The sequence below is a fragment of the Petromyzon marinus genome, chromosome 4 (genome assembly GCF_048934315.1).
Source record: "Petromyzon marinus isolate PM22_M1 ecotype Great Lakes invasive population chromosome 4, UKy_Petmar_22M1.pri1.0, whole genome shotgun sequence".
Classification (NCBI taxonomy): Eukaryota; Metazoa; Chordata; class Hyperoartia; order Petromyzontiformes; family Petromyzontidae; genus Petromyzon; species Petromyzon marinus.
This window is the reverse complement of record NC_133670.1, coordinates 18,681,679-18,695,332: the sequence shown is the minus strand read 5'-3', so window position 1 is coordinate 18,695,332 and position 13,654 is coordinate 18,681,679. Positions and strand designations below refer to the sequence as shown.

Below are 13,654 nucleotides of genomic sequence, written 5' to 3'. Positions count from 1 at the left end.
ACGAGCATCCTACTTAGCAATCAGAAAATCATTTAAATGCACTGTTATGAATAATTACTGCCAATAACAATGCAAAATATGGCACCAATATTGGCGTAGCCTAAATAGCCTCTGCACAGAGGAATCATTAAACATTCATGCCATACATATGACATTTTATAATTACTCTTATACAGCACGCAAGTGAGAATCCCAGCTACATAAATATTGGATTTACATTTTTCAGGAGAAATGCATAGTGTAGGAAAGTCTTAAGATTAAATTCATGCGGGGTACTTAAGTGCTATACAACATTGCAATCTTCAGCAATCTAAACCAACAATGTACACTTTCACAAAGGTCCTGAATAACAGAAAATTGACATTGAAGCTATGCATCTTGAGATGTGGTCACATATGGATACAATATAGCATTTAAATTTAATTCTAATAGTTATGTGATGGTTGGTAGCAGTTCCATTTTGATATATTTATACTCTTTGGTTCTTTCGGTAAAGTCACCTAGGTAGAAAAAAATTATAATAGATCACAATGGCCACCTACTCAGCACAAGCTCCAGCCCCCACCCGATGCGGCAACCCCCCCTCCCCCCCTCTCGGCTCTCTATATAAGGACTTGTTTCAGCGGCCTGTTTCTCACTCCCACCTGAAGACGATTGCTTGTGTGGCGATCGTAACGTCGTGATCTATTATTATTTTTCTACCTACATGACTTTACCGAAAGAACCAAAGAGTATGGATTCCTGCAGTCACGAAAGCTTCAAATCAAGTTTGATATATTTCTTTATTAAAACAGGGGATTATCTCATGAAGTAGTAAACATTTTTTTAAAAATGAAAATTATACAGTGATTACCACGTAGGCTTTCGCGACCAATGTCATCAATAACACAGATTTGGTTTTGGTTAGATCGTGTAAATATACCACAAAGACTTTATGGGCTACCAAAGATTCACAAACCTGATGTCCCATTAAGACGCAGTTAGTACAATAGGCTCTGCCACATACAAATTAGCACAATACGTAAAGAAACAAATACACCCCTTCAGCGGTAGGAACTCTTCTTTCATTAAAAACGCTAAGCATCTCGTAAATATAATGAAAGATATTAAGCTTAACCCTAATGATATACTCCTCTGTTCATGAGAGTCTCGGTCAACGTGTCTATTAAATTACTCGATACTCTGGTAACGAACACAGGTTTAGCGATAGATACGCCACGATTAGCTGAACACTGTCTAAATAACACCTATTTCTTGTGGAAAGGTGACTTCTATAAACAAAAGGAGGGAGCAGCAATGGGCTCTCCTTTGTCTTCTGTGATAGCGAATTTGTGCATGGAAGATTTTGAAACAAAAGCAATAGCTTCAAGCATACTAAAACCCTCAGCTTGGTTTAGATATGTGGATGACACATTGGTGGTCTGGCCATACGGCAAAGATACACTTAACAAATTTCTAAATCATCTCAACTCGCAAAACCCATCCATCCAGTTCACCATGGAAGTGGAAGCTGACAAAACTTTACCATTTCTGGATATTCTGCTCAGGCGCGTTTACCGACAGAAAACACACACTGACACCTATCTGAATGCAGTCACACCATCGCCGCGCACAGAAATCCTCTCTCATCAAGATGCTCATACATCGGGCTAAGAAAGTGGCAGATGGTGAAAGTCTGAAAAGTGAAATTAAACATGTTCAAGAAGCACTGCAATTGAACGGTTACAATGATGCACAAATCAACAGGGCACCGAATGCCAAAACCAAATCAAATAACACGAGCGTTGAAACTGACCAAGTGATAACACTATTAAAATACCGTACATTGCGGGAGTAACTGATAAACTAGCCAGATGTTTGGAAAAACAAAACATCCGAGTCAGATTTGGCACAGTACATAAAATAGAGAACAGGTGAGTACCAGATTAATTGCACTTGTAGCAAATGCTATGTCGGGCAAACAGGACGAATGATCAGCACGAGACTAAAAGACCACCAAATAAATATTAAATACTCCCAAATACAACTGTCGGCAGTGACAGAACATGCGTGCCAACAAGGACACTCAAAAAATTTTGATAATGCAAAACTAGTTACTACTGGCCAAGACTAATGAGATAATCTATCGAAGAAACAAAAATAATGTTCACCGTTCGGATAGCTACAGACTTAGTGCTGTTTGGAAGGGAATCATCAAATAATATATTGTTTAAATGCATGCCTATACAGGTCACCATACTTCAATGGGGATGACTGTTGAACAGATAATAACAGGTGCTGCTATTTTAGTGCACACAATTGACAGGAGGTACAAGGACAATGCGCATGCATAATGCACGTTGATTACCATACAAATAATCCAATTGGCAATGGATACCCATTGTCATTTATATGCATTAATTAATCCCCACCTCCACTTCGCTCAAGAAGGGTTCACAAGTGATGTCATCACATCTACCCCTCTATTTAAGGAACGAAACAGGAGGATTTCTCCACAAATCTGGCTGTTGCCTGTTGATGTTAATTGTAATTAGTGGCGAAACGTCGTCCTCAGATTGTAAATGTTGTGGCTTTGCTCTCCAACACACCGATGTGCTGTGCGAGTAATGAATTGGCATGTTCTGTTTACGTAACAAACCTTACCAGTTGACTGCCGGGTGGTGGTGGGTTTAACGACACATTTATATATTTACGCGATCTAACCCAAAACACCTGTATTATTGACAGTAATTACCATCAGCCATCATTTATCCACTGGTGGATGAAGGCCTCTCTATGCTGTCACCATCGTTCACGGCCAGTGCTGCCACCATTCATCACACTCCTACACATGAACTTATCTCGTTGCTCCATCTCCCTGCTGGGCATCCTCTTGGACTTATTTTGTCCACGTAATTCAATTCGGTCACCAGGATCGTTCATCGGCCATTATCCCAATTGGCGATGTGTTTATGCCCATGTTCATTGAAACCCTCTTAATTGTGACTATTATATCTCCGATGCGTGTCTTCTTGATATTAGGGGGATGAACCGAAATTTCAGACTGATTTCAGAATTCCCTTCTCAAACAAAAGTATGACAACCCTTGACATATAAAGTACACATCAAATGTCAAAGCCTCCTCAAAATAAAATGGGGATTGAGCAGTGTTGGCGGAAATTGAGCGAGTCAGTGAAATTCCACAATCCTATGGAGTAAACCGGTTTGCCTACACAGAATCCATTGTTGACGTATCTCTTTGATTGGTGCAGACTCACCAGATGGGCAGTCGATCCTGGCTGGGATTAGCACTCACCCGTGAATGGGAGTCCTGTTGCTCGACTGTGCTGGTTGATAGTCGCATTTTGGTAGATAAACAATAATCATGCAACCTAGGGTGGAGTGGTGGCACGGTGGTTAGAGCGCTATACTATGAACCCTGCAATCTGAGTTCAATTCCGGGCGATGGTTGACATCAGTGTCGAGTGATATCAGAACATATCCTGCCCTCCTCCCCTTCACAAGCCCACGCTGACCAGCATAGTAAAGTATGTAAAAAATATACTACCCCATAATCGACCTGGCATGGGGAGGCCTACATCCTATAGTGGATTTGAATTGGCTGAAACTATTATTAATAATAGTTATCATTAACAATAGTTTGTGAACCTATGCAATAGTTTCACCATTGCATACTGGATATATTAATGACAGCATTCAATTTGCATTCTCAAAGTGTAACAGCACGACCATCACAACAATGTCCCATGACTTGAACTGCAAAAAGTCGAACAGCAATTTAATTACAATTGTCTAGTAACCACTATATATTTTTTTTATATCAGTGATGATTCTTTTTTAATGCCTTTCAAAGAGCCAGATTAATGTTTTGCAGGTTTCACCCGTAAGATATGCAATGACGGCGTGTCTCAATGTAGAACATGTGAATCATGAAATTTTAATTATTTAGTGAAACAGCTATGCCAGACAAACATTCTATATTCTTCTTATGATTTTAGCAGCACTAGCAACACTATTTCAAATGGAATGCTATTAACAAATACCAGTTATATGTCATTGCCATCATGCTACGATACTGGGATACACGCCACCAGGTTACATATACCACAAGGTCCACTTGCCAGGTGCACGGCAGTCAGCTTTGGTGACGCGACAAGTACAGAACATCATTATAACAATGTGCCGTCTCAAATATCACCACTGCAGCCGACAGTGCACAAGGATCCTTCAAGAAACTATGAACTGGAGTAACCTTCTGACCTCCAAACAGAGCCACATGCTGGGACCAGTAAAGGCAGCGTCCAGCAGGGGCCCCACATTACCAATATTGTGGCACCGCGGTGGCGAGATGTCAACTGCCTCGCCTGGTATACAGGAGGTCGTGGGCTCGACCCCAACCCTGACGCCTATATATTTGGAGTTTGCTGTGTCTCCCTTTGGTCGCGTGGATTTTTCTCCCGACCCTCCGGTTTTTCTCTCCACATTTAAAAACATGCGTTTAGAGTGTTTGGCTGCTGTACATTTCCATTTGATAAGCCACTTCGTTGAGTTATCACTTGTGGCCAGGTTCGTTTTTGAAAAAGAGCTATATAGATAGCTCAGTGGGCCTTACCTGGTCAAATAAAAAAAATAGTTTAATGTTTTAGTCTAATATTGCCAGTGGTGTTAATTTTTGTTGTATTTAATTTGTTGTCCTTCCCCCGAACCTCCGAGTAGCATAGTTGGCTACGTATGCTGGGAAAGAAGTTCAACATACTACATACGTGTGTAGCTATCACAATCTGTCAAGACTCCACGTGCTTATCACTTTACGTAGCGTTTCTGTTTTGTTCTGTTGAGCATGGTCAGATACTTCAGGTGCATTAGTGTTGGGGAATGTGTGACATACGAATGCATAACTCAGTCTTCCTGTATTAGGTGTTACTGAGAGACGAATAGGACTTTCAATACCTTTGGCAGGCTACAAACTAACACACACCTTAACGTTATCCAATAACAATACGAAGGTTCACTTCGACCACACTAACGCGATACCTGCACCTGCTTTCCCCTCACAAAAACACATTGGAGTCGGCTCGTTGTTTTAAAGCAGACACGTGCCCTAACACATTTGCAGTAAATAGATGAATGTCGTTTGGGTGCCATTTCAAAGTGACAGGGTCTCACGTGGCCGTGGGTCGGATGAAATGAAGTTGTGGGCCGGGTACGGCCCACAAGTCACAGGATCCTCCACCCCTTACCAACAGACTCAAGGAAACCCTCATTCGCGTTATGGCTTTGGGATCCACAAGGGTTAAGGATGACCACTTAAAAAAAAAACAGAATGAATTGAAAATATGACAGGGTAGCAATGTAGCACGATTGGCTATGTACGGTGTGAAAAAGTTAAACGTACATATACGTACATAACTCCGGTGGTTTCAGTTTGAATAAGGGCCTGAATTTGTCCTTGTGTGTTTCAAAACAATGCAATGCATGCCTGGGGTGCAATTAAGATTAACATTCTAGGAACATATTTTAGGAATGTATGAGTACTTCACAACGCTGGCGATTTGATTAATTATCACCATTTGGGTTTCCGATTCAATAAAAACAATCTAATACGTATATTTGTATTTTGCTCTTACTATCGCGCTTCTATTGTTTCACATTTTTTTCTGACTCATTAAAATACTTGACAAATGTACATATAACACATTGTAAATCATTGTTACTTACATGCACGGTGCCATGCATAACAACTGATTTTAATCGATTAATTTATGCATCGTTACATTTACGAACATTCCAAATAATCGCTTGCTTGTATGTGCTGCGTGAAAATGGGAAACAATAAAGAAGCCACGGTACACACCACACGCTACAGCTGAGCCACTACAAATGTCTGGATTCCCGTCCTGAAATTATTATACCCTACAGCGATGACATGACAGACTGTGTGCCAGAAAGTATTAAAAAAATGGCTTTGCAATTACTGGTCTTAAAATAATGTAGAGTGTTGCCCCGTAGCTGTGTTAAGTGTTGTCGATTTTTTTAAATAATCATATTGATGCAAGGGTGAATTCAGTGGTACCAAATAGGTAAACATGGCCACTTAAGGGTGGTAGAGAGGCTCATCGTAGCAAAATTGGCAACGAACCCATGCCATCTCGTAAGCAACATGAACCTTTCAGCACTACAGTCTTTTTTTTCTACAGACATTGATATAATGCAATTTTCTACTCATCCTAGGCGATACATTACACAATTATATATTTGAAACACAACACTAACTATTGCATAACTTCCAATTTGCACACACTATACAGTTTTGTGCATCGTGACATTTTTTTTCTTTACAAAATGTTAAATACTTCTGTAACACGAATGATAATGTACAAACACACACACACACTACTTCCTCACCAATTGCAAGATTCTAGGTTAAGGCAGCCCTTAGCCCATAAGGTCTTGTGTATTGTTAGTGCTGTGTAAAAAAAAAATAGGGGCTGTCATTGCCTGCAGACCGACATACTCAAGATATTGACATAAAGGCAATTGCCATGTCAAAGCCAGGAGTTTAAGCCCAGCTATTACAGCACTCCTCCTGAACCATGAATGTTAGAGTAATGTCCTTGCTGCAACCAAAGCTGCTGTATTTTTTTAAATTTGCTTGTTCAATTTTGAAAACCCAGATGTGAAACCAGAGATATAGAATATCACTTTAACATAAAAATGATTGGAAAACAGGTGACGGAACCCAAAGTGAACATTTTGGTAACATAAAGTTTTATGCAGCGTTTTAAAACATCAAATTACTGCTAAAATTAGAGCCACTCTATGGCACGTCTGCCCACTTTCAAGAGATATTTTCTGGCCATAGATGGAAACTAAAGTCATCTGTCATGAACAAGCAAGGATAAAGGCAACATTACCCGGTTAATTCCTCGTATGTGTATATGTGGCTTTAGGGCTCTCGTGATTCCGAAGTCTTTCTTTGCGCAGGAAAAAAATCCATGACGCATTTGGTGACTATTCCTTATTCTGCCTTACACATTTAAAAAATGTAAGCCAGATGCAATCATGATAATATGGATACCTCCACAGCAAGGCAAAATGAGCTCAACTATATAATTAAACTAGCTTTAACTACCCGGCTTCGTCCGGGACTTGAATTCTTGTCTAGGATTTAATTTCATATTCCCTTATATTTCACTGAAAAACCCTGAACAAAATTGATGCTTGCAAGAAAGAAAAAAGCCGAAATAAATCAAGTTAACTAAATCGGATGTTTTTCACTCAAGGAAATTCCACCTTAACCCACTTATACGTAAGGTCGATTAAGGCAACACGGGAAGGGGGTGACGTGGCGAGCTGAACATTGTCGCGTTCCCTTACAAATTCCAGACAGCGTGAGCTGTGCAAATTTCATGACGTCAGAGCTCAGCATTGGATAGTTTTTGCCGCTTCACACAAACAGACGCATTTTCTGCATTATATTTAAGAGTGAGCTGAAAATAGTCGCGTTGATTTAGAACATCGAGACAGCGATGCTGCGCATTTGTGCGGGATACACGGCCAACGTGGAGGGTTTGGGGAGGGGTGGATGCGTGACGTCAGCAGGCACACTGCGTAACGCTGCCGCATGCGGGTGACATCACAGATGTGACGTCACCGCTCACTTGTCTTGCAAAATATATCCATTATTGCGCCCCCCCCCCTCCGCAAAAATACATAAGTCTATTTTTATATTTTCTTGCATTGAGTAAATCTGGAAGCTACCCACATGCCAAATTTCAAGTTTGTTGCATATCGGGAAGTATGCTAAACATTTCGAACAGACACACATATTCACAAATTTCCCTTTTATATATAAAGATGAAATGTGAATAAATAATAATGTGTGTTATACTGATGTCAACATCTCAAGAAAAATGTGCCACTGTCTATTCATCAAAGCATGAACAAAAATACCAATTTGAAAGCAGTTTCATGAATTAACATTTAAAGTACAGCTTTTATCAATCAGTCCTGCTGAGAAAAAAAAACGGTGTAATAAAAATTGAAAAATCTCAAGGCAAAAATACATTTCTATTTCGCTGGACCCACAAAAAAAAACAATAATTCCATGCCTTCATCTTGGGCCCGTGAATCAATATCCCAGAGCTAACTGAGCGATGTCACGACGCCCCTGTCGTCCTCGCACGTTCAGCCGTAGCGATGCTCCCGCTTACCGTCCTTGCGGTAGTAGAGGATCTCCACCTTGCGCTCTTCCGAGCCCACGAGTGCCTGCGACACCTGTGTGATGGAGAGCTTTGACGTGCCCGGGCCGTGCAGGAAGTCACAGGTGCACGGCTTCTGCATGATCTCGAATCGCGAGAAGCCGCACAGCTCGCAGAAGCCATCGTTACAGAAGATTATGGCGCAGTTCTCCGCACGGGCATTTGCAATCAAAAATTTTCGATCTGCAAAAAAAAACATAAACCACAGGCATGGGAAGGTTGTCAATAGAAGTTGTTAGATATTGTTCCGTGGCCAGTGGTTCCCAACATTTCGCTCATTGTGTACCCCCGACCAGATGTATCTACTGTTCCTGTGTACCTCTACCAGCCCTTTCAGCTATCTGTGTACTCCTCCCATTGTATCCTTTAAATAGTTGCATAATATAAAGTTACATTTTAATTACATTTACAAGTAATTCACACCCTTGACATTTAGCTCATATTTATAACTCAACAATAATTCGCAAACTATGTACTCTTTTATAAAACACTGTCTAGTAATACCACATGGCCAGACCCCACACGATCACCGCCATCACGTGATATTGCTTTGTGCACCCCCGCGAGATATCAAGCGCATCCCTCAGAGGTACACGTACGATGTTTGGGACCACTGTTCTTCACCCAGATGTATGTAAACGGTAAAGTGCATCCCTGCAATTGCTTGCTCACGCTACAGCTGGTGGAAGGGCCTCTATTAGAGGGAGCTTTCGAGAGCATCTTTAGAGGGTACTTGGCCTACTTTTTTCCACGCCGCCCAAATGTTTGAAAGATGTGGGAGTATCCACACATTGTCCCACCATTTATACTGTTGGGAGGACAGATATTTCGGGGGTGGGAAGGGGGGGATGTAAGAAACTTCCCCATGGCCTCAAATGCTATGCTGGGAGATCGAACCGGCGACCTCTGGATTGTAACTGCATTGTGATAACTATTACACCAGGGCAGCATCCCTCACATGTAGGTAGCTTGTCTAAATGATTAGTTATATTTTGGAATAGGCAATGTCTCAATGGTTGAGGACTGATGGAGAAACATAATCAGTGTTCAGTAAATTATTAGGTCCTACAAACGAGTGGCAAGTTATTTGTTAAAGCAATTGAGGTAAAGTGAGGCTCAATCTTGTATTTTTGCGATCTTCCTGACATTTGTTTTTGGATGACAAAAAATTTACATTTGCAAAGAAGCATAGAGAGATGAATGCTTGGAATTACGTTGAGAGACAATAACAGCAGCACATGGATCATGAACAAATGCAAATCAAGAAACATTATATAAACTGTGAAGAAAGTGGACTCGAGCAATACACATTCTGAGGAAGGTGATGGCCGATGGTTGAAATTGGTGAGAGAATGACTGCCAGAGTCAAATAAACACACGCCTGAGAGGACATCCACGATTGAAATAGAAGGATGTGTAGGAGTGAGATTGATTGTGGCATCACAGGTCATGACTGATGATGATTTCGTGTTATACATATACACATATATACATAGGATTACAAATATCTGTTCGCATGCATTCCACCAGCATACATGTATAACCCATACAGTGAGGGAAAAAAGTAATTGATCCCCTGCTGATTTTGTACGTTTGCCCACTGACAAAGAAATGATCAGTCTATAATTGTAATGGTATGTTTATTTGAACAGTGAGAGACAATAACAACACAAAAATCCAGAAATACGCATGTCAAAAATGTTATAAATTGATTTGCATTTTAATGAGGGAAATAAGTATTTGACCCCCTCTCAATCAGAAAGATTTCTGGCTCCCAGGTGTCTTTAGTACAGGTAACGAGCTGAGATTAGGAGCACACTCTTAAAGGGAGTGCTCCTAATCTCAGCTTGTTATCTGTATAAAAGACACCTGTCCACAGAAGCAATCAATCAATCAATCAGATTCCAAACACTCCACCATGGCCAAGACAAAGAGCTCTCCAAGGATGTCAGGGACAAGATTGTAGACCTACACAAGGTTGGAATGGGCTACAAGACCATTGCCAAGCAGCTTGGTGAGAAGGTGACAACAGTTGGTGCGATTATTCGCAAATGGAAGAAACACAAAAGAACTGTCAATCTCCCTCGGCCTGGGGCTCCATGCAAGATCTCACCTCGTGGAGTTGCAATGATCATGAGAACGGTGAGGAATCAGCCCAGAACTACACGGGAGGATCTTGTCAATGATCCCAAGGCAGCTGGGACCATAGTCACCAAGAAAACAATTGGTAACACACTACGCCCTGAAGGACTGAAATCCTGCAGCGCCCGCAAGGTCCCCCTGCTCAAGAAAGCACATATACATGCCCGTCTGAAGTTTGCCAATGAACATCTGAATGATTCAGAGGACAACTGGGTGAAAGTGTTGTGGTCAGATGAGACCAAAATGGAGCTCTTTGGCATCAACTCAACTCGCCGTGTTTGGAGGAGGAGGAATGCTGCCTATGACCACAAGAACACCATCCCCACCGTCAAACATGGAGGTGGAAACATTATGCTTTGGGGGTGTTTTTCTGCTAAGGGGACAGGACAACTTCACTGCATCCAAGGGACGATGGACGGGGCCATGTACCGTCAAATCTTGGGTGAGAATCTCCTTCCCTCAGCCAGGGCATTGAAAATGAGTCGTGGATGGGTATTCCAGCATAACAATGACCCAAAACACACGGCCAAGGCAACAAAGTAGTGGCTCAAGAAGAAGCACATTAAGGTACTGGAGTGGCCGAGCCAGTCTCCAGACCTTAATCTCATAGACAATCTGTGGAGGGAGCTGAAGGTTCGAGTTGCCAAACGTCAGCCTTGAAGCCTTAATGACTTGGAGAAAATCTGCAAAGAGGAGTGAGACAAAATCCCTCCTGAGATGTGTGCAAACCTGGTGGCCAACTACAAGAAATGTCTGACCTCTGTGATTGCCAACAAGGGTTTTGCCACCAAGTACTAAGTCATGTTTTACAGAGGGGTCAAATACATCTTTTTCTCATTAAAATGCAAAACAATTCATAACATTTTTGACATGCGTTTTTCTGGATTTTTTTGTTGTTATTCTGTCTCTCACTGTTCAAATAAACCTACCATTAAAATTATAGACTGATCATTTCTTTGTCAGTGGGCAAACGTACAAAATCAGCAGGGGATCAAATACTTTTTTCCCTCGCTGTATATGGATACACATTTATAAATTATAACAAGAAACTATTGATAAGTTTCATACATATTAATACAGAAAAGTCTTAGAACATATGCAAATTAAAGACGTTACATTGTTTATTTTTAAAAAAAGTAAGTTTGCTTCGGGTGGAACACAAAGGAGTCCTAGCCAAAGGAGAGCGTACACCCGAGAGGACAACCACCACGGAGATAGAGTGATGAGATTGAGATCAGCTTATGTGCAGGAGCCCGATAGATTAAGGTACAATGACACCATGAGGATTGGTGATGGCGTTGGGAGGCCTTCATCCAGCTGTGAAGTATCCTCGAACGGGGCTCCCGAGAACTCCCTCTACTGGAGGCTATTCTTCCAGCAATAGCGTGAGCAAGAAATTGCACACCTGCACCTTTACCTATTTCATAGGACAGCAAAATCTCGTGTGTGAAGGATTTTAATCTTTGTTCGAGCTTTTGATATTAAACTTTGTGAAGTGGCGCATAACTGTCATATTCAAGCGATTCCTCAAATCAAACGATTCTTCAAATCATGCCTCCACATTTATTTTGATACATGTCTTTAGAATTGTGTTAAAATGACGAAGCACCATATTCCACACTTCTGGGCAACTCTCCATTCAATAATAACTCTAGTGGGATGGTAAGAGGGATGTTTAGAGATGCATTTTAAAACTGTCTTGATTCAATTGTATCTTAAGGAAGATATACGATGGGAAATAGGTAATTAATTTATGGACGCATGATTGATTGCTATGATAACAGGATATGTTTTAGAAGTAACATGGCTTTGTGATGCTCAAATGTGGATCCATTTTTTATCACGTATTATCTTCGATAATGGTCATTATTTAATTTACTCACAAATTGCACGGATATATTTCCAGCATTCCATCAAATATTGATGTAAAATTCCATTTACTCAAATTTCCTGCTTCAAAAATTCAGGAATGCGTTAACACTGCAATGAAACTAAATCACTAGCCTTATTACTCGCTTAAATCAGGATATCTTATTCAGAAAAATGTGTTTCTTCACGTTTCTAAAATAATACAAATTCTGTAGTAAATGACATTAAGCCTCAGAAAAAAGCACTCACTATCTAGTATGCGAGGAATTCACGCGTTAGTAATGTAATGACTGGATTTGCATGATGCAGAAAACACGTTTGCATTTCCATGGCATCAACATTTGTGGGTAGCAATGTGTGCATTGTGAGACGGCGTGGCGTTTATAAAAAGGCGCGTTGTTATAACAACTCAGGATGCACAGGAATATAATATAGGAGACAGAAGTCCATACGCTACGAGTCAATACCAATAACCGGGTGAACGCATATTCTCTCAAACGCGCCCTCACAATGCGCTAATGAACAAACAAAAAAAATCCAACGTTCTAGCGGTTTACCAATCAACAAGTAAAAAAAACCGGCAGCGGCCAGTGTCAAATGCTTTTAATCTCTCAATGTGCGTTCATTTATGATTGCACGCTGGCAAAAGAAATACAAACTGTTAAGGCTCTATAATACATACACGACTTAAACGCAGCATTCATAAACAATAGATAGGCGGAGGCGACAGATGTACTGCTCGCACTGGTGTTAAAACAAAAATACACGGACACACACAAGCGCGCGCGCGCTTTGTCTGTCCTGTCGTGCCCCGATCTCCGCGTCAAGGTCCTGGATGCGCGCGCACTGTGCTCATATACTCACTCTGCCCTTCAAATTTCCGAATGATTGTGTCCAAGTAGGTGTTTTGCGGCGCAACGTGGCCTCTTCGTACGGGCATTGTGAACGGCGGAGTCGCTCCCGGAGCTGTGCGGAGGAGGCAGGAGAAGTGGAGCCGCTGGCCGGGGGGACGCTGCGTGGAGGCTGCCGAGCTCGGGAGGGTGGGTGAGTGGGTGGGAGCGACTCGTCGGAGGAAGGGATGGGCTGACGGCTGGCGGGGTGTGCGGGGTGGATGGCTGGCTGAGTGACTGGATGGATGGGTGGCTTGGCTGGGGAGGGTGGGTGCCAAACGCCTGGACCCTTCGGCTGTGGCCGCTCCGCCCTGCGTGCGCTATGACGCATTTACCGCCGGAGCTCTCGGGGAAAATGATGCACCGGAAATCAGTGTTCCTCCCCAAATGCGAAACACCGGGCACAGCACACACAGGGCACAGCACACACAGGGCACAGCACACACAGGGCACAGCACACACAGGGCACAGCACACACCGGGCACAGCACAC

The 13,654-nt window shown here is 41.9% G+C and overlaps 1 protein-coding gene across 2 annotated transcripts in view; it reads right to left on the bottom strand.

Annotated features, from left to right (window-relative positions):
- LOC116938546 (voltage-gated inwardly rectifying potassium channel KCNH2) overlaps positions 1 to 13,452 on the bottom strand; it is a 173,928-nt gene extending 160,476 nt beyond the window's left edge. The window contains exons 1-2 of one of the 2 annotated variants that reach the window (XM_076059679.1): positions 13,137 to 13,452; positions 8,214 to 8,444 (exon numbers count right to left, since the gene is read on the bottom strand). In XM_076059679.1, the coding sequence (XP_075915794.1) occupies positions 8,214 to 8,444; positions 13,137 to 13,212 (307 nt within the window). In that variant the 5' untranslated portion in view covers positions 13,213 to 13,452. The remainder of the gene's footprint in view (positions 1 to 8,213; positions 8,445 to 13,136) is intronic. The other variant, XM_032945766.2, reaches the window with a different exon arrangement.
- Positions 13,453 to 13,654: the final 202 nt, after the last annotated feature.